Source organism: Buteo buteo, chromosome 29 (assembly GCF_964188355.1).
Source record: "Buteo buteo chromosome 29, bButBut1.hap1.1, whole genome shotgun sequence".
In the NCBI taxonomy this organism is placed as follows: Eukaryota; Metazoa; Chordata; class Aves; order Accipitriformes; family Accipitridae; genus Buteo; species Buteo buteo.
This window is the reverse complement of record NC_134199.1, coordinates 3,892,293-3,910,641: the sequence shown is the minus strand read 5'-3', so window position 1 is coordinate 3,910,641 and position 18,349 is coordinate 3,892,293. Positions and strand designations below refer to the sequence as shown.

At 54.4% G+C, this 18,349-nt stretch overlaps 2 protein-coding genes across 2 annotated transcripts; both read left to right on the top strand.

Annotated features, from left to right (window-relative positions):
- The first annotated feature begins 1,607 nt into the window (after positions 1-1,607).
- PGAP6 (post-GPI attachment to proteins 6) lies at positions 1,608-13,205 on the top strand. Its single transcript, XM_075059296.1, has 12 exons — positions 1,608-1,636; positions 2,097-2,304; positions 2,391-2,524; positions 2,906-3,171; positions 4,396-4,724; positions 5,515-5,608; positions 6,162-6,285; positions 6,972-7,108; positions 9,244-9,422; positions 9,921-10,067; positions 10,474-10,590; positions 11,107-13,205. The coding sequence occupies exons 1-12, from the start codon at positions 1,623-1,625 to the stop codon at positions 11,401-11,403; spliced, it is 2,046 nt and encodes a 681-aa protein (XP_074915397.1). The 5' UTR covers positions 1,608-1,622; the 3' UTR covers positions 11,404-13,205.
- A 486-nt stretch (positions 13,206-13,691) lies between these two features.
- Positions 13,692-17,021, top strand: MRPL28 (mitochondrial ribosomal protein L28). Its single transcript, XM_075059297.1, has 5 exons — positions 13,692-14,022; positions 14,265-14,417; positions 14,786-14,920; positions 15,594-15,680; positions 16,604-17,021. Exons 1-5 carry the CDS (start codon positions 13,735-13,737, stop codon positions 16,679-16,681), a joined length of 741 nt encoding a protein of 246 aa, XP_074915398.1. The 5' UTR covers positions 13,692-13,734; the 3' UTR covers positions 16,682-17,021.
- The last annotated feature ends 1,328 nt before the right edge of the window (positions 17,022-18,349 follow it).

Below are 18,349 nucleotides of genomic sequence, written 5' to 3'. Positions count from 1 at the left end.
GTTGCTCATGGCTGTGGCTGGTTGTTTGTAGGAGGCTGGGCATCTGTTCCCCAGTTGCAGCAGCCATGGTTTCTTAATATGTATTTAAACCTGTAGGAGTGTTTTGCGTTCACGTTACCGGTGGATCTGGGACTATCAGATGTGGCGTCTAAGAGACACTTTAGAAACACTGGAAAGCCCTTCATGGTGAGGCTGGTGTTGCTGTTCGTGAGCAAAGGTGTTCCTGGACCTTTCTGTGCCTGGCAGGATCCCGCACAGGGTACAGTAGGATGTGGCAGGTCTACAAGGGGCTTGAGAGGACCCAAAGCTATTGGACACAGACAAATTCCCCAGTGCAGAGGAACTAGAGAGACTGGGGACACTTTGTGAGGGATGCAGCTGTGTGTGGAGCAGAGACAGGAGAGGAACGCTGAGTCCTGCAGACAAAAGAGCATGAGAAGATTGCAGACTCAATGCCAGTGAAAGAAATGCTGCTTAAAGCAGTACTGGAGTTGTTGGAGGATTTGAGGTCAAAACCTTGCAAGACTTTGAGCCATATCTTGGGAGGGTACCAAGTTTCCTGGGCAAGTTGTGCCCGTGGAGGCACGTGGGTCTCTGGCACCTACTCCACGGAGGTCTCAGGAGTGACTGAAGCTGCTTGGCTTGTGCTTCCCTCGTCAATCCTGGGAAAAGACCGGTGCTCTTAGTTGCTCCAGAGCAGCCTGGCACAGATGATCTTCCTGCTTCCCAGATGTCGTGGTTTAACACCAGCCAGCAACTAAGCAGCACGCAGCCGCTTGCTCACTTCCCTCCCACTCAGTGGAATGGGGGAGAGATTCGGAAGGAAAAAGGTAAAACTCATGGGTTGAGATAAGACCAGTTTAATAGAACAGAAAGGAAGAAATTCATAATCATATTAATAACAATAATAAAGTGACAATAGTAATAAAAGGATTGGAATACACAAAGCAAGTGATGCACACTGCAATTGCTCACCACGCGCTGATCAATGCCCAGTTAGTTTCCGAGCAGTGATCCACAGCCCAGCCAACCCCCCCCCCAGTTTATATACTGGGCATGATGTCACATGGTCTGGAATACCCCTTTGGCCAGTTTGGGTCAGCTGCCCTGGCTGTGTCCCTTCCCAACTCCTTGTGCCCCTCCAGCCTCCTCACTGGCTGGGCATGAGAAGCTGAAAAATCCTTGACTTAGTAGAAACATGACTTAGCGACAACCGTGAACATCGGTGTGTTATCAACATTCTTCTCATACTGAATCTAAAACATCACACTATACCAGCTACTAGAAAGAGAAATAACTCTGTCCCAGCTGAAACCAGGACACCAGATAGGTTTCAAGTAGTTTGGGGATGTGAGGGACAAGGCAACAGCAAAATGATACCCTAAGAAATGAAGACCAGCCCAGCTAAGCTCAAATGGCTTAATAACATACCCCCAGTCACGTTTGCTTGCTGGACCTGTTACATTCTGTTGCAGCACAGTCCAAAAGCGAGCAAATTAAATGCCAAATTGGCTGCCCAAATAAATGTCTCGCATGTTGCTTAGCTGCCTGCTTTTCTGCTACTTCAAACGTTGGAGTGCTTATCTGGAAAGCAGAAGTGCTGGTGTGCTGAAGTCAGTCACATGGACCTTCCTTTGTAAGCATCTTTTTAGTCTGTCTGCCCGCCCTCCTTAAAAGAGGAAATAGGGAAGATGCAGATCTTTGCTAGAAAATGAAAGCTCTTCGTTGATGATTTAGCCTATATGGGGAATTTGCTGATGGTTATAAAAAAGGAGTAGTCTTGCATCTGGGGCTTAACCTTAGTAAGTGTGGAAATTTGCTTTCAGGCTTGATGGAACCATGTAAATCCTTATCTTAATAAGCAGCCAAGTTAAACCAATCTCTAAATAAATCCCAGATAAGCTAATAGCAGCCAGTCCTCACCAGATGAAAATGATGGCTCTTGTGGTCCACTCGAAAATGTTTGGTTTTTTTCCAGACTGCTCCCTCTCCGATCCCAGGCCAACCTGGATGTCTACTGATGAGTTTGCATCCCAGTTTATCTTGCCAGTGTCTTTACACCCCTTGATTTATTCGCATTCTGGCTTCTCTCACAGGCACTTTCGCTTTGGAGCCCCTCCTGTAATCAATCCACTGGGCACTCATTTTCCTGCAAATGCAACTGTCCGTCCTTCCTATAACATAAGCATCACTCTGAGCAGCACTGTGCAAAACACCACCTTTGTGAACATCACCACCCCTGCTGCTGGAGACTGGTTCATCGCTGCCCATCTGCCTGAAGCTGCTGGCCGGATTGAAGTGAAGGTGAGGGTCCTGGTGAGGGTCTTCGCCACCGTACTCTGCCCAGTGTGTCTCGCCACAGCTGACCAGTGTGCTCTCCCCTCCTGCAGGGTTTCTCCACTCCATGCCCCTATATGTTCCAGGCAGATATGTTTGTGCTCAGACTCACTGAGATGCCTGTTCTGGAGCCTGGTGTTGCTATGCCACAAACCGTTGTCTCACCTGCTAAGCCGCTGCATGTCAAGTAAGTGAGAACAGCAGATGGAAAGACCTGGGGCTGTGGGGGGGGCGGATTTCCCAAGGATGCTGCTTAGGAGAAGCCGCTGTTGTTCCCACGTGGGGCTGGAGCTGGGGGGTCTCTGAGCCTGTTTGCCAAGCTCTCTGCAGCAGTGGTAGGGTTTGTATAGGGAGCACATGAGCGCCCTTATCCAACTCTTCCCAGATGGTCTTAGAGGTTCAGCTGTAGGAATTTTAGTTCTTTGAGATGTTTCCCTTTGGAAGGATTTTCACAACTCCGACCAGGGTAATCTAGTTCTTGCCATAAAGCCCTGGGGACTGTGGTGGGTCCTGGCTGGCTTGTGTTGAGAGTACAAGCTCTGCGAACCGCCGATCCCTCTTCCTGCAGGGTCTTCGTTCCCAAGCATGCCGCAGGGATGCAGTTTGAGCTGCGAAGCTGCGTGACAAGTGAGCAAAAAGCGTGTGCTGTGCGGGTAGTGCTGGGCTCCATCACGCTGCCCCAGTCCTTCCAGAGGATCATCACCTGCGTGGGAAATGTAAACTGCAGCCTGGCCCTGGATTCACCCCCCTGGGAGAAATGGCTGCAGATCATGGTGGAGAGTCTCGGTGCTGCCAATGCCAGTGTGTCGGTGGAGATGCTGGCTTCCTTCACAGGTGGGCTTCCATTTCCTCTAGCCCTATGGGAAGGACCAGAGAGAACATTGCCTACTGTGTCTCTCTTGGGCCTTTGGGTGGCTGGCTGTAGTGGCCTGTGTTCCCCAGCATGCTGGTTGCCTGGGCATAACCTTGGGGCCTGAGACCTAGTTGTTGCTTCGGGATCAGAAGTGAAGGCTCCAGTGTTCGCCCAAGGGGTGATACTCCCTGGAGCTGCCTGTTTTGGAAATGCCTGAAAAGTTCAGGGTCTCTGAAGCAATGATGTTTTCCAAAGGCTGTTTGGGAAGCAGTGGCTGGCTTAAAATCTGACGGGGAGAGTAGTTTTGTGCAGATGTACCAGACTCTAATGATACGTTGACCATTGATTGACCATAAGCAGGCTACAGACAGGAAACCATCTCAGAGGTTTACTTGGGGGTAATGTCTTGGCTTGTAGTGAGGGGATGTCACCATTCAGGTGACACCTTGTGACTCAGGAGGTCACAAGGTCCTTGTGGCTGTGATAGGCATCTTTGCACCCTCTTATTATGTGACTGTGATCCCTTTTTGACTCTTGGAGTCTTGGAAGCTCACCAACTAGGTAAATTTTTTAAAGTTTTCTTCTAGTGGGGGTTCTGCCATCTCTTTCTCAAAGCAGAGCCTAATTCCACGTGCTTGAGGGCCTGGCACTGGTAGCTGAGGTGTTAGAGGGGAGCACTAGAGTCTCTGGGAGCAATGGACAGGCTCCAGCGGTGGGACTCCAGGTGTGACATTCAGCTCCAGCTGCCGTGACGTGACGGCTCGTGCCTGGAGCTGTATTGGGTTAGCTTCTGTCTTCTGCTCAGCCTTGTCTGCTCACGTCTGGGAAACTGGTAGAGACTTTTATGCAGTGTGTGGTTATGGGACTGCTAAGTGCTGTGCTCTGCCACTGGCCAGTGAATACTCCCTGGGTACGCTGATGTGTTGTGACGCTGTGTGTCATCACTTCTTCTGTTCCCACTCCACTTCCCTGCAGCTCCTGGCTTCTTCCATCCACTGTATGGCTTTCATCAGTGTTCCAACTTGTGGATGCTGACGCTAGAGTTCATGGTGCCTTTCAGGGGCTGTAGCCAATACTGCAGTGCCTGAACCAGCTGAAATACCCCCAGTTTGTGCTATCACTTGAAGGTCTGGAGCTGCTGAGGCCCTGCCTGGGTGAGGTGTTAGTCCTGGCTGTGCTGACTCCTCTTCTTTTTTGCTTTACAGCTTGCAGACCGGGCAGTGCCAGTTCATTCCTTAACTTCAGCAGCCTAAACCAGAGCCAAGCTGGTCCCAGACCAGGTAGCACAGGAGCAGCAGGGAGCTCCGCTCTGCCTACAGGAGAGGCTTCACGCAATGTGTCTGACCAGAGGAGCTTCTGTCTGCAGTACCAGCCTGTCGTTCGTGAGGACCTGGATGTGGTGTCTGTGCGCTACAGGCTCTTGAATGGTCCCAGTGTGCCTGTGCACTCCATCTCCCCGACCCTCCTCCTCCTCAACCTAAACACTGGCATGGACAGCGGGGGTTCCCTCGTGGTCAATCTCCTGCTTAACAAGGTGCGGAGGCTGATTGATGGGATTGTCTTCTCTTTGCAGGGTTTTGCCCCTGCTCCTGGGCTGGTTTGTCAGCAGACTCCAGGGGTTGTAGGTACTGGTGGGACTATTTCCCTTTCTATTTTGTCGTTACAAAACACTCTGAGCCTGTTCTAGCCAATTCCAGTGTGTCCCATCTGCCAGCTCTAATTCAAATGCCACATCTTGCTGGCATGTGGTGGCAGTGATGCAGAGGAGATGGAACGGAAAGCAGCTGCAATGCCATCTCCTCCAGGTGGGAGCCTGGTGCCTTGCCACTACGAGATGAGACTGAGCAGGGAAACCCAGGGATGTTCCTGCCCCAGTTGCTGACTCCCAGACTCCTTCAGTGACACCCTGAAATCGGCCTCCTGAAATTCTGACAATGAATCTTCTCGCAAGGGCTGGTTATTGCCTTCCCGAGGGTTGGAGCAGGGCTCAGTCCTGACGTCCTGCTGCCTCTGACTTCAGCCACTCTGTGCTCACACTGAAGCGATGGGCTCATGTGAGTGTCTCAGCTGGGTGGCAGTTCCCCCCGCGCAGTCCCCCCAGGAGGCTCTCTTGTCTTTCAGCCAGCATGCAGTGCGGTGCAGTGCAGAGTGAGGTAAACATGGGTTTGCCCAGAAAGAGCTGGTGAATTGATGGGTGATCTTGATCTGCAGGATTTATTGTCACCTGCTGCTCCTCTATACCGTGGGCAGCTTGGGAGATGAATTGTGCAGGGGGTGGGCGGCATCAGGGTGGTCTGATGTGGGACACTGCTCTGTTTGCACAGACGTCCGTGAGCCTGGCCAATGCCACCGTGGTAGCGTGTGTGAGTGCAGCTTCGCCGGTGCTGTCCCTCAATGCCACGCAGAACTGCAGCACAGGTATGAGAGACACTGGCACCCACTGCCAGTTCAGCTACGCCATCTCAGGGCTTTGCTTTTAGACCTCATGAGCTGTAAACTGACTCAGGGCTTTTTGTGGGGTGTCCCAGGGAAGCTGATTTTGGCACAAGCCCTCCTGAGATCTTTGTGCTGGCATATGCTCTGGGGTGCTGGGGTGCCGATGCTACTCTGCACCAAAGGAAGGCCTGGTTACCAGCTGGCGCTCTTCCAGCCTCGTTGGCAGGAGGTTTGGGGATGGTCAAGGCCTTGCTGGTGTGCGGAGAAGCTGAGCTCTGCACTGGAGGATTAGCCAAGCAAACAGGCCGTTCCAGGTGCCTTGTGCTGTCCAGACAGGTGCTGAGAGCTGAGATAAAAGAAACAACAAGGGTCTGAGGAGCAAGAGTCCTCTCTGGATGGCTCCCTGGAGCCTCCTGAGGACAGGAGCAAGGAGCCACAGGAGTATCTGATTCCCGTGTAACTGGTCTCAGCCTGGGATTGCTGCAGACCCTTCTCCCCTAGTCTTGGCCCATCACAGCACCCTCTTTTCTTTCAGCTTTTTTCCAGGGCTATCCCCTGAGCATGAGCACATCCTCTGCAGAAGCGATGCTGATTGTCCTGTACCCGCAGACGGATGACTGGTTCCTCTCCCTGCAGCTCATCTGCCCAAAGGGCCAGGGGTGAGTCTGGTGTGTCATCCTGCCTTGGGGCTGCTTCAGAGCACTCTGCCTCTGCGTCCTGCTGCCCTTGGCTAGCATGAGCAAAACCGAACCCCTGTCCTCACCGCCGTGCCATGGGCTCATCTCACATGGTAGGGGCGAAGCGACAGCTGCGGAGGGGGAAGGAGGTGGGTGGCAGTGACGACTTGCTCTCTTGTGAGCACCCAAGCAGCTTGTCTGGTGCCAAGCTGGCATGTCTCATGCAGACTGTGGGTGGCAGAGCCTGCCTGGCTGAGCTTCCTCTTCCCCAGATGGATTTTGCGGTGATAAATTGGTAAATGAAAATGCTGCTGTTATTCCTTTGGGGGTCTCTGAGATGCAGGCAGCTGTGCCCATGCTCCTGTGGTTTGCCTTCCTGGTGGTTCCTTGCATAAGGGGCCGAGCACACACTGTAAAACAGTGCTGGCGATGCTGGTCCTGGGTACCAGGATCTGGGGAGAGCTGACACCTGCCTGCATGCTGGTTTGGCAGTCTGAGTGGAGAGGGAGCCCGCTCTGCTTCTAGCTCTTAGGAGGGATGGAGCAGATCCCAAAACAGCAGGGAGCGTGCATGCACGAGCATGGCCTGACCCTCTGGAGCAGATTGCTCCCTGGGCACAAGGCTGTCCCGAAGGACTGGGGTACCCATGCGACCTGCTCTACTTGCAGTGAATGTAATGCCGCAGAAGCCAAAGTGACCGTCTTCGCATACCTCACCCCCTGCTTCAATGACTGTGGGCCATATGGACAATGCAGCCTCCTGAGAAGACACGGCTACCTCTATGCTGGCTGCAGCTGTAAGGCTGGTGAGTGCGTTTTCCTAGGAAGCTTTGCTGTCCTCCCCAAGGGGAGACCACATTTTTCAGCAGTGGTATTTGTGTAAGGGAGCCTGGGGTCTGCTGCAGCTGCCAGGAGCAGCCTGGGGTCATAGCACCTACCCAAAGAGCCCTCAGCACCCGTGGTGGCCTCTTTGGGAGCTCCCTGACTTCCCTGAGGGGTGCCAGGTTCTGGGAAGCACAGAGCAACCCAGGGGAAATGGGGAATCAGGCTGAGGACAGCTTTCTGCTGAATGGTAGTTTTGCTTCCAGCTTGGAGTCCCCCCGTCCCCACCGCAGGGCTTAGAGAGGTGCCTCTGAGCATCCCCAGAGAGATCAGGGTGTCGGCAGGGCTGCCTGAAAATGCCTGCGTCAGAGCCTGTGCCTTCCAGGGCCGTTTGTTATGTAGGGTCCTGGTATAGGACGCGACGAAGCCAGGCTGCAGTCCCTGCCTGTGCTTTGCCACGGTGCTCTGTCTCCTGCCAGGAGCCAGCATGCAGGCCAGCCCTTAGACTCAGAGGTGCCCCTGGAGGAGGAACATCTGTGTCAGCCGCTAATTATCTTAATGGGATGAGAAGACTGGGCGGGAGTCAGCGGTGTAGGGAAGATGATAGCTCTGCTGTGCTTGGGTGTGTGTGTGTGTACCTGTTCTCAGCAGAAGGGCAAGGCAAAATGTGGTTCACTGCTGCTTTGGGCCTGAGCCAGGACGTCCCTGCTGTCTGCTGCAGCGCTGATGATGGGCGAGGAGCGAGATGGAGAACAGCATCCTAATTTCCCCGAGGGGTGCCAGGTTCTGGGAAGCACAGAGCACCCAAGGGAACTGGGGAATCAGGCTGAGGACGGCTTCTGCTGAATCACTAGGAGCAAAATGCCCCATCTGCATATTCGTGACCCAGAAATAAACTGGAGAGAGCAGCCTCCCTGGGCCCTGCCTGGCAGGGAGCCGGCAGAAGGGGCAGAGCTGCTGGCTTGGTTTCTAGTGGCACTGCAGTGGGACGGATGCTACTTTTAACTCTGCCTGTTGACCATGGAGTGTCTGCACATACACTGGCTGCCCTGTGACTGACCTCCTTTCCCCAAAAAGAGGGCATGAGCATCCTAATCTTGAATTAAAATAATTTAAATTAAAAAAATAAACAAACAAACAAAAAAAACCCAAAGAAAACAAACCAACAGGTTTGTGTTTATAGAAGACTGTCTCAGCTCTGTCCTTGGTATCCAGGCAGCAGGCTGAGAATTGTCCCCTGTTGTCAAGCCTGGAGCATGCACTGTCCTCTAGGAAATTTTCACTCCCACTGTCCTGTGCAGACCTGGATGTCACCCTGGGGTGAGGCAGCGGGTTTGGTCACCCTGGAGGAGTTGAAGGGAGATCAAATCACACCTTGCACTGCCCACAGGGGTTACAGGGACCCTGGAGCTGGGCTCTTCTGGGGGAGCACAGGGAAAGGGCAAGAGACCACAGACACAGGTTGCAGCAAGGAAACTTCCAGCTAAGTCGAAGACAACAAATTTTCCCCCATCAGAGTTGTTCGTCTTTGCACAGTATCCAGGTCTTCATCCTTGGAGATCTTCAAAACTCAGTTGGGTGAGGCCCAGAGCAACCTGACCTGGCTTTGCAGTCTGCCCTGCTGTGACAGCTGGTAGGGCAGGAGCCCAACGGCTTCCTCAGTGCTGTGGGTCATTCTCCACCCTGGTTCCTGGGATCCGTAGGGATCTTGCTTCACGTGACGGTGTAAGCTGGGTGCACCTGAGCCTTGAATGCTTGATGTACCACCAGCAAGTAGCATGTGTGTTGAGTTACTGTAGGGATGAAAAGTGCCAGCTTGGACAGACACATACTGTACGTAGGATGACCTCTGCTACACGGAAACAACCTGGGGAATGCCGTCAGAGCAGACATGGGGCCCTGCTGGGGTTCCTCAAGACTTTCCACAGCAGAGCATGTGATGAGTAACGAGACTATCCTGAGAACAGGAGCGCAAGCAGCTGATGGAGCAAGGGGGAGGAGGCTCAGGGATAGTCTGGGGGTGTGATTGCTTCTTCTGAAGTGTCCCAGGCTCCCGCTGGGTGCTGTGGGAGGACAAGGTAGAACATGTGAGATCCACACAAGCCTCTCTGCTCTGCAGGTTGGGGTGGGTGGAGCTGCACGGATGATACCAAGGCCCAGTCTGTTGGTGCGCAGAACCTGGCCACCCTCCTGCTCACTCTGAGCAACCTCATGTTCCTGCCGGCAATAGCGGTTGCTGTTTATCGCTACTACCTGGTGGAGGCCTCCGTCTACACCTACACCATGTTCTTCTCCACGGTAGGGATTGCCTTTTGTCGGGTCCCCTGCCAGCTCCCCCTGCGCATCAGGGATGCTGCATCGGACTGAAGTCCTTGGTGGACCAGTCCATCCTGGAGCTCCACCAGGAGCTTCTAGAATCATTGGACAAGCACCTCCATGGACACATCCTGCCCCTTCAGACCTTGGCAGGAATGTTATTTTCACTGGGCTCTTCCACCCACGCTGCGGGTGCTCGTGTTTGGGGATGGGACCCTAGGGAGCTTGGATGGGGTTGGAGCGTTGCACGCTTGAAGGGTGCTGTTCTAGAAACTCTCGGCTGCTGTTGGGAAGGTGCAGATTGATGGCTGCTCTCATCTGCTTTCTGTAATGCCATGGTGGTTTAGTGGAGCTTCCTGGAGGCACTGCCAGGAGGGGTCCTGGCTGCCATGGGCTGAGCCTTCTCCTGCTTCTCCCTCCCAGAAAGCGGTGTGCTGCTGCTGGATTCATGCTAGCCTTTGCTTTTGTCCCCGCCTCTAGTTCTACCACGCGTGTGACCAGCCAGGCGTCGCGGTGATGTGCATCATGGACTACGATACACTACAGTACTGTGACTTTTTGGGCTCCGTGGTGTCCATCTGGGTGACGATCCTGTGCATGTCCAGGGTGAAGAAGATCCTGAAATACGTGAGTGTCGGGTAACCTGTGCAGCAGAGCCAGACCTGAGCCAGCTGAGCCGCGGGTAGCCGTGCTGAGCCCTCTCACGGCTGTATTTTAATGACACAGCCCAGCCTGGTGGCAAAGCCTGTTCGTCACCCAGTGCCACCCTGATTTTTAAACCAGTGGCTTGTTTTGCCCCAGAAGTTTGTATCATGAACCTGTGTACTTGTAGGGACTGGGCCCGAAGGGACTGAGATTTGTGGGAAAGGTTTGTGGGTCCTCTGGTTTCTCCTCATGAAGGTGCAGCTCCTCAGTCCTGCACGCACGCAGGGCTGGGTGGCTGGGAGGTGAGGTCCCTCCTGCCTCTGGCATGGCTGGCTGTGCTCTAGCAGCAGATGAGCTACTGACGATAGTGGTGATGTCTCATTCCCAGGTCCTTTTCGTCTTGGGGACCCTGTTAATTGCCATGTCCCTGCAGCTGGACCGCAGAGGGGTGTGGAACATGATGGGTCCCTGCCTCTTTGCCCTCGTCATCATGATTGCAGCGTGGGTAAGTAAGGGCAGCCAGACAGGACCTGCTGCCCTTAGCTCTCCTCTGGAGAATGATGGTGGCAGAGCAGACACCAGGCTCCAGCCCATCCTTCAGGCATGGCTTGATCTCCTTGAAACACCCAGGGGGAGAGGGAGCAGGGCAAGGGATTCACCTTCCACCCTTCCAGTAGCTGAGAAATCTGTTGGTTACAGGTCTCAGCACAGCGCAGCTGCTGCAGCTCCAGTTGAGCGCACGCCCGTGGCTGCAGTGTTGTCCCAGAACGGTCGGCTGTTGCCCATGCCCTGGGCAGAAGCTATAGCATCTGTGCTGGGCTTTGGTGCCTCAGCTGGATAGGGGCTTTTGCTCACAAGAGGTGGCCCCAAGAATGGGGGAGGCTGAATTTCTCAGGGGCAGCAGGCACACCCTCCTGCTGTCAGGTTGGCAGATGCTCATGGGTCAGGCGGCACTGCCTGTTTCCCCCCTGCCTAAGCTTCTGCTTGGCTGCGTAACCCTTCTGTGCTCTGACACCTCCAGGTTTACCACGGAGTGAAGCGCAGACACTGCTACCCCTCCTCGTGGAAGCGCTGGGTTTTCTACCTCCTCCCAGGGATCACCTTGGCTTTCATCGCCATCTCAGTATATGCATTCATGGAAACCAATGAGAACTATTACTACACCCACAGCACCTGGCACGTGCTGGTGGCTTGCAGCGTTGCTTTCCTGCTTCCTCCTCGGGACAAGCATAAGAAGCCCTGGGCCTGGTCACAGAAGCTCACTTGTCGTTATCAGATCTGCCAGAACGACCGTGAGGAGCTCTATGCTGTGACCTGAACTGCTTGGCTCCCAGTCGCAGAGGTGGAGGAGGGCTGGTGAGGCTGCTCTTCGACTGGGCTGCTGCTCTCTCACACATCAGCGATCCTCTTACGTGCTCATTCACTGGAGGGTGCAGTATGGACCGGGTTTAAAGATGAAGATGGTGGACTTGTCTTGTGAAGGCAAGTTTGAGGCCACCTCTGCTTTTCTGCTGGGATGGGGCAGGCTCTTTGTGGTTCTAGATCAAGGAATAGCCTGTCCCCCACCTTCCCATGGCCCTGGGGGAAATCGCCAGCCCTTCTTCCCCTCCTGCTGCATCCATGAGGCTTGGGCTTAGCCCACGCTGAGCTGGACCCAGGGCTTTGGCTACTGGGTTCTTCTCTGCACCCCCTGCCCTAGCAGAGGACTGTAGGACAGGGATTTCCCCTGCCACCCTGCAATCAGCATTTGAACCCAAGAGAAGAACGGGTTTCTTCTGATCTGGGGGGCAAATGCTGCCGCGTGCCCTTGGTGCTGATGGGGAGGGAGGGAGCTGATCTCGGTGTGTGCCAGGCCCTTGGCTGCTGTCTCCACAGGGGTCTGGAGCCTCTCTCCCCATGAAACAGGCGGTGCTGCTCTTACCTAGTCCTGATTCTGAGGGGGGAAGAACAAGGCCGGGACTTGGTCCCTGGATTCAGGATCAGACTTGGCAGGAATGTGAAAAAAACCCATACAGGGACATGCAAGAGGCATCAACAGCATCTCGCCCAGAGCTGTGAAACCTGCAGCAGTGCAGGGTTTAGTCTAAGTTTAACTTTAGCCCTCTTAGCTCATCTAGAAGGAGCCAGGCTGCTGCACTGTCCCCTTCCTCTCTTGATGTTCAGGTATTCACTGTCTTCCTCCCTTCTGTGGGTTTGGCACGTGCGCAGCTCTGCCCGGGGCAGCGTAGGTGGTCCAGGATGGTGTCTGAGCTGTGCACCCCCTGCTCCTCCAGCCTGCTGTGCCTCGGAGGCTGGATTTGCTGCGGAGTCACGGCCGATCTGAGGCTACTGGCAGTGTCCCAGCCCAGCCAGGAGCATCGCCATGGGCTCCCCAGGTGGCTACGGTCTCCTTTGCAGCATCTGTCTCACCTTAGCCTTACTATAGGGCGTGCAGGCATCAGAAAGCAAGGGCAGAAACTTGGCAACCGGGAAAGTTGTTTTTGCCCATCCTTATTCTATAGATAAGGGCTCAAATACATCGTTCCTTGCTGGTTTATTCCAGCTGTGGTCGGTCTGGTGTGTGCTGCTGGGAGCCCCTCCTCACGTGGCTTTGAGGAGGAAAGAGCTATTAATGAAGGATTTGCCTCGGGGTTATTTCTTTGCTTTGGAGAGCGCCCAGCCTTCTGCTCAGCTCTGCACTTTATCCCTCTGCCTCCCCTTCCTCTGCAAACTCTGACTTTTTAAGCGGACGCAGGACGAGCGAAGGGCACTCGCCTGCACCCAGCGGTGTCGTCCCCCCGTCACCCACGTCCCCCGCCTTTCCTTTTGCTGCTGCCCTCCACGACAGCACGGCGGGAGCGGGGGGGAACGTGGGGCCCTCAGGGTTTCCCCCAACTTTTATCGCTTTTTAGGCACTTTTTCCCCCCACCCTCCCCATCTCAGTTTGCACAGCGGCGTCGCAGCCCCCGGCGCTGAGGCAGGCAACCGCCGCTCCTTCACAGCCGTGCCGTCCCCGCCAGGCTGCCCGCCTGGCCCGGGTGCTGCCGGTTACCAGAGAAAGCAATAATTCCTCGTCCGGCCTTTTCCTTCGGGGCTTCTACGCCTCGAAGCGGAAGCTTTGGGGTGAGAGATCCTGCTAAGGTGATTGTTTATTTTGTGTTTGATCGTTGAAATTCTGCTTTTGTGCGTCCACCCCTACCCCCTCTCCCCCGCCGCGACTGCTGGCCCTGGCACGAGGTTGTGTTAGGTGCTGGGGCAGGGTTGCTAATGATTTTGGGTAAAATCTGAGCGAATCCTTGTGTTGGGGAAAAAAAGGTGGTTGGTTTTGGTTTTTTGGGTTTTTTTTTGGTTTTTTTTTTTCCTTTGCTGTTAATACCTGTGATTATTTTATACGGTAAATTTTAAAGCTTACGGTTTTATAATTTAATAAAGGTAATGGTAATTGAGGGCAAATACGCGGCGGCTGGAGTCGATCGCGATGGGCTCAGGGCCGGAGCAGCAACCGCCGGGCGGGCGCCGGCCGCGGGCGAAACGCGGGCGCGGCGCGGCCCCTGCCGGCCGCCGTCGTCTCCCGGGCGGCCCGTCCGCGCCAGCCAATGAGAGGCGGCTCCGGCCCCGCTTCCGGCCGCGTTGGGTGCTGGGAGCGGAAGCGGGTGGCGGCGGGCGGGCGATGCCGCTGCACCGATACGCGCCGCGGCTCTGGCCCGCCCTGCGGCTGCGGGAGGGGATCTGTGCGCGGCTGCCGGAGCACTACCTGGCGGCGTTGCAGGACGACACGCCGCCCACGCCCGTGCACTGGCGGCCGCTGGGCGTGCGCTACCGGCGGAACCCGCGCACCGGCGAGCGGGAGCGCGTGCAGGACGTGCCGGTGCCGGTGTACCTGCCGCCCGCTGCCCACGAGGGGCTCTGGGGCGGAGAGGGCTGGATCAGCGGCTTCCGGTATGCGCGAAACGACAAGGTGAGCTCTCCGGCCGTTCCTTACCCTAGGCCGGTGTTACCGGGCCGGTGGTGCCCTGCGGGGGGGGGGGGGTGACCAGGGCCTGCTGGCAGCGGCCTCCGCCTTCCCGCTGCGGCACGGGGCTGCGTCTTGGGCGGCCCACCCGGCCCCTGGCGAAGCCTCGGCCCGCTGGGGCAGGCAGCGGCAGCAGCACCCCCCGGGGAGGGCAGCGTCCCCGGCCCTGACCGCCGGTCTCTGCCCAGCTCTCCACCAGGCTGCCCAAGACGTGGAAGCCGCAGCTCTTTGACCGGCAGTTTTACAGCGAGATCCTGGACACCACAATGACCATCACCGTCACCATGCGGACACTGGACCTCATCGATGAGGCCTACGGCTTTGACTTCTACATCCTCAAGGTGAGGCCCTGCACCTGGCAGGGCTGGCGGGACTCACTGTGCAGCAGCCTCAGCGAGGCAGGTCTGCGCCCACGCTGCCCTTGCTCAGGGGCTTGCAGCTAACCGCTGCTGTTAATGTATTAGTGCAGGTCTAAAGCCTCCAGCCTTTCATACCCCCTTGATTGGAGCCCTCGGTATTAAATATCAGAACGGTGATGAAATTACCTCCAGAACAAATCCAAGGGATCTTTCCCCTTTCATGATACGTGTCCTGAGAGGCTCTACAGTGTGTGGATAAACTGCCAGTGTCGTCTACATGCTGATAGACTTGCGTGTTCTCTAGCAGATGGTCTCTTGGTGCAATTTAACATCAGAGTTTATTTCTCCAGACTCCAAAAGCCGATACGTGCTCGAAGCTCGGGATGGATTTGAAGCGAACGATGTTGCTGCGACTAGCACGGCGGGATCCTAAACTGCATCCCGATGATCCAGCTAGAAGAGAGGCGATCTATAATAAGTACCAGGTGGGTGCCTGACCTGCAGTTCCTGCCCTGGTATCTGCTGTGATATTTGCTGGTCGTCCAGACTGATAATGCCATAATTACCCTGTCACAGCACAAACCAGTATTAATTCTTCTGCGTCTAGGGTTAAGGGTATGGGCAACAAAGATCTAGACATCGTTTGTCAGGTTTTTCTTGTTTCTCTGTGGGCTGCTAATTTCTGTAGTGGTGGTTTAGGAAGACAAAAGCCTGTATTTTTGCTGTGATTGAAGTCCATGAGGGTCTGCAATAAGTACTGGTAGGAACTGGCACTGCCAACAGCAGTGAGAATTTGTACTGACGCTATAGCAAGGAGCCCAGACTGCCTGTGTGCAGCTTAGTTTTGTGCAGCTGGTGATGGTTGTCAGCATAGAAACACCACCAGCATCCGGAGTTGTGCTGAGAAACAGCTGCAGAACTACGCAAAGGAGAAGCACAGCAGTGGACGTGACTGATCAGAGAAGGCAGGACCCTTGCTAAGAGAAAAGGGGAGAAGGGAAGTGGACTTTGGTTGCCAGAAATGAGGGAGTAGTGTTTTAAGATTTGTCCATAGCAGGGTTCCTACTGGATTGCATTATTGTGTGAGTTGGGCATAGAGAGGATTTGCATCTTAGTCACCTTGAAAGACTGTACCACCTGCTCCTTCTTTTATCACAGGAATTTGTGATCCCAGAAGAGGAAGCTGAATGGGTTGGCTTGAGTTTAGAAGAAGCAATAGAAAAACAGAGGCTCCTAGAAAAAAAGGTGAGTTCATGAGGCAGTGCTTAGCACCGAGGTGTCATAGCCGCATCAGGCTGCATGTCCAGCTGATCTGAGCAGCCTGAGCACCCGTGAGCAATGGAAGTGGTCCTCTGAAACTCCTGAGCAGCCATGTGAACCTGGTTAAATTTGGGTGCCCAAAACCTGGGGCTGGGTTCAAGTGCATCGTAAACCAGATCCCCTGATCAGAGGAGAGATCCTTAGGGGGGATGGCTCGTAACTCATGCCCTGTTGCACGAACATCTTTGTCTTTGGTTGCCATCTGCCATACTTCTTGTGCTTTGGGACACATGGATACAAGCTCAGGGCCCACTCAGTTTGTGACGCTGTGTCACTGCAGCTCACATTAGAAGCAATACGCAGAGGAGGGTGCACCAGAGAGCTGCTGGGCAAAAGGGCTTCCTGGGGTCTCTTGGCAACGTTTCCCCCAGACCTGTTGGCTCCTGTTGTGGCTGCAGCAGGAACAGGTCAGGAGCACTGACTGCATGAGACAGCCTGGGCCCTGAATCCTGTGGGGCTCCAGCTTCTTCAAGGGGTATGTTCACTCAACGTGCTTCAGTACTGCTCTGATTGAGGGCAATGTGAGGAGGGAGGGAAGCACTTTTAGAAGGAAAGGGATTCCTGAGAGCTGCTGATGCAGGCAGAACTGGGAAAGCTGATGCATGTCCCACATAGGTGCCTGTCGTCTTTGAGGCAAGGCTACAGAGCTGAGCAGCAGCTATGTCTTGAGGAACAGCATAGCAGGTTGCCTTGTTCAGCCACTGAAAAAAAACGCAGTTGCATCTTCCTCTGGTTTTAACTGTTAGCACTTGCGCAGCACTGGCTCCCTGGGCTCTCCATTAGACTTCACCCCTTGCTGTTGCTCAGGTTCACTCTTTTTAAGTGGTTTATCTCCTGCTTTGTTTCAGGACCCTGTCCCACTCTTTAAGGTGTATGCTGAAGAGCTTGTCAACCAACTGAAAGAACAGGCACTGCAGAAGCAGTAGAAGGAGAGAAACCTTTGGAGCAAAACCCCTGCTGCAGATCAAGCTATGGGGTTCAGTGAGTCTTCTGTCTGAACCACGCTTGTGTAGAAGAGGCCACATGAAGAGCATGCCCAGGAACATGTTGCAGTTGTTGAAGTCTAATGACAGCCTAAATTCAGTGAGGAACTATTTGTGTGGGCTGAGGAAAGAATTTCTGTCCTGTGGCCTCTGAAAGTGTTCTTATAAGACTGACTTAATGTGATTCTTCTGCCTGTACAAGTAGTTGGCTGCTGTTGAGAGCTTGATCACAATACAAAATGAAATATGCATTTTGGGAATATCAGTAAACTTTTCTCTGATACTGATTGTTCATTCGCGTATTACAGTGGGGACTGCCAGACACAGTGGTGGTGTAACTTAGATCAATCCCCAGCCTTCTGCAGCAGAGGCGATTGTGCCCCAAAAGCATGACCCCAAACCCCCGTGCCAAGCAGTGCCTGCCAGCAGGTGGGGCTGAGCTCCCCAGCCACAGTCGCTGGCTGTGCAGCTCGCTCTAACCCCTGGGATTCCAGTGCTGTTTCTGTTTTAAGTCGGTGACTTCTAAATCTCTTATTTTGTAAAAAAGGTAGCTGAAGTGGGTGTTCAAACCTTTGCTCCTGTCTGGCAACAAGGGACTAAAAAGCACTTACCATAATTACATGCTAGCAAAAGGCACTGTGTATCACTGGTACCATCTGTAAGCTTCATGGTCGTGCAGTGGGTTTCTGGCTGGAGAAAAAACAGCCTCTCCTCCCTTTAGCTCGGAGGTGAGGGACAAGCACAGAGCTTGCAAGATGGACCTCGTGTGAGCCGTGTCTCTGGATTGTCACTTGCCCTCAGAAGAGACTTCACCTTAACCACGTCTTGGGATGACACATGCTTGCCCTTTCTGTCTAGCACATAAGGGCAAGTGTATGGCTCTCTTTCTGAGCCACAGGACCCATGATGAGAGAGAAACTGGGCTTGTAGAGCAGTGTGTGGCTGGTCTGCTCTGCACTGGAATGGAGTAGGACTGCAGGGGAGCGGAAATTCCCAGTGCCTTAACATCTGCCTTAAAGATTTGGGGGAGAGGTGCTGCGGAGGTGGTCACTGAGTAGGCACAGGGCCTCTGCAGGGCTGCGCGAGGTGGCTGGGGATGAGGGAGGTGGTTGAGGTGAATGTGATCTAAATGGTGGTGTTCCATGAAGACCAGACTTCTCTGCTACTTTTTGGGCCAGGGAATGGATTTGAGCCCTTGCAAGCGGTATTTGAGCCCCCAGGTGAGGGTGACACAGCTGTGCAGCCCCTGACTGGTAGGGCTGGTTGGTCAGGGGCTGCCAGACTGGGGCTGTGCTGTCTACACGGGCACAGGAGGTGCAGCACTGCAGGGGATGGGCTGGGTGGCAAAAGCTGGGGTGTTTCCAGCCTGCGTGTATGTCTCGGCTCTGGGAGTCCAGGTTCTCAAGAGCAAACTGGCACAGAAGGTCGCATTTGCCTAATTAATGATTTTTGTAGCTAGGCCATCACAATGACATTTGCTTATCTTCTCTCTCTTCTGCAACTGAGCTGAGTGGGAAGCTGCTGCCCAGCTCCTCAGGGACCCTGACACTCTGCCCTCGTTAGAGATAATTAGCTGGGACAAGCTCCTTGTTTGACAGCTCTGCTCATCAT

What these genes read in the sequence shown, in the direction of transcription:
- PGAP6 (XM_075059296.1), top strand. An exon ending in TCAATCTCCTGCTTAACAAG is followed by an intron (nt 4,725 to 5,514) that starts GTGCGGAGGCTG and finishes CTGTTTGCACAG; the next exon opens with ACGTCCGTGAGCCTGGCCAA. An exon ending in ACACCATGTTCTTCTCCACG is followed by an intron (nt 9,423 to 9,920) that starts GTAGGGATTGCC and finishes CCCCGCCTCTAG; the next exon opens with TTCTACCACGCGTGTGACCA.
- MRPL28 (XM_075059297.1), top strand. Translation starts at nt 13,735, where the DNA reads ATGCCGCTGCACCGATACGCGCCGCGGCTCTGGCCCGCCCTGCGGCTG. An exon ending in CGATCTATAATAAGTACCAG is followed by an intron (nt 14,921 to 15,593) that starts GTGGGTGCCTGA and finishes CTTTTATCACAG; the next exon opens with GAATTTGTGATCCCAGAAGA. An exon ending in AGAGGCTCCTAGAAAAAAAG is followed by an intron (nt 15,681 to 16,603) that starts GTGAGTTCATGA and finishes GCTTTGTTTCAG; the next exon opens with GACCCTGTCCCACTCTTTAA.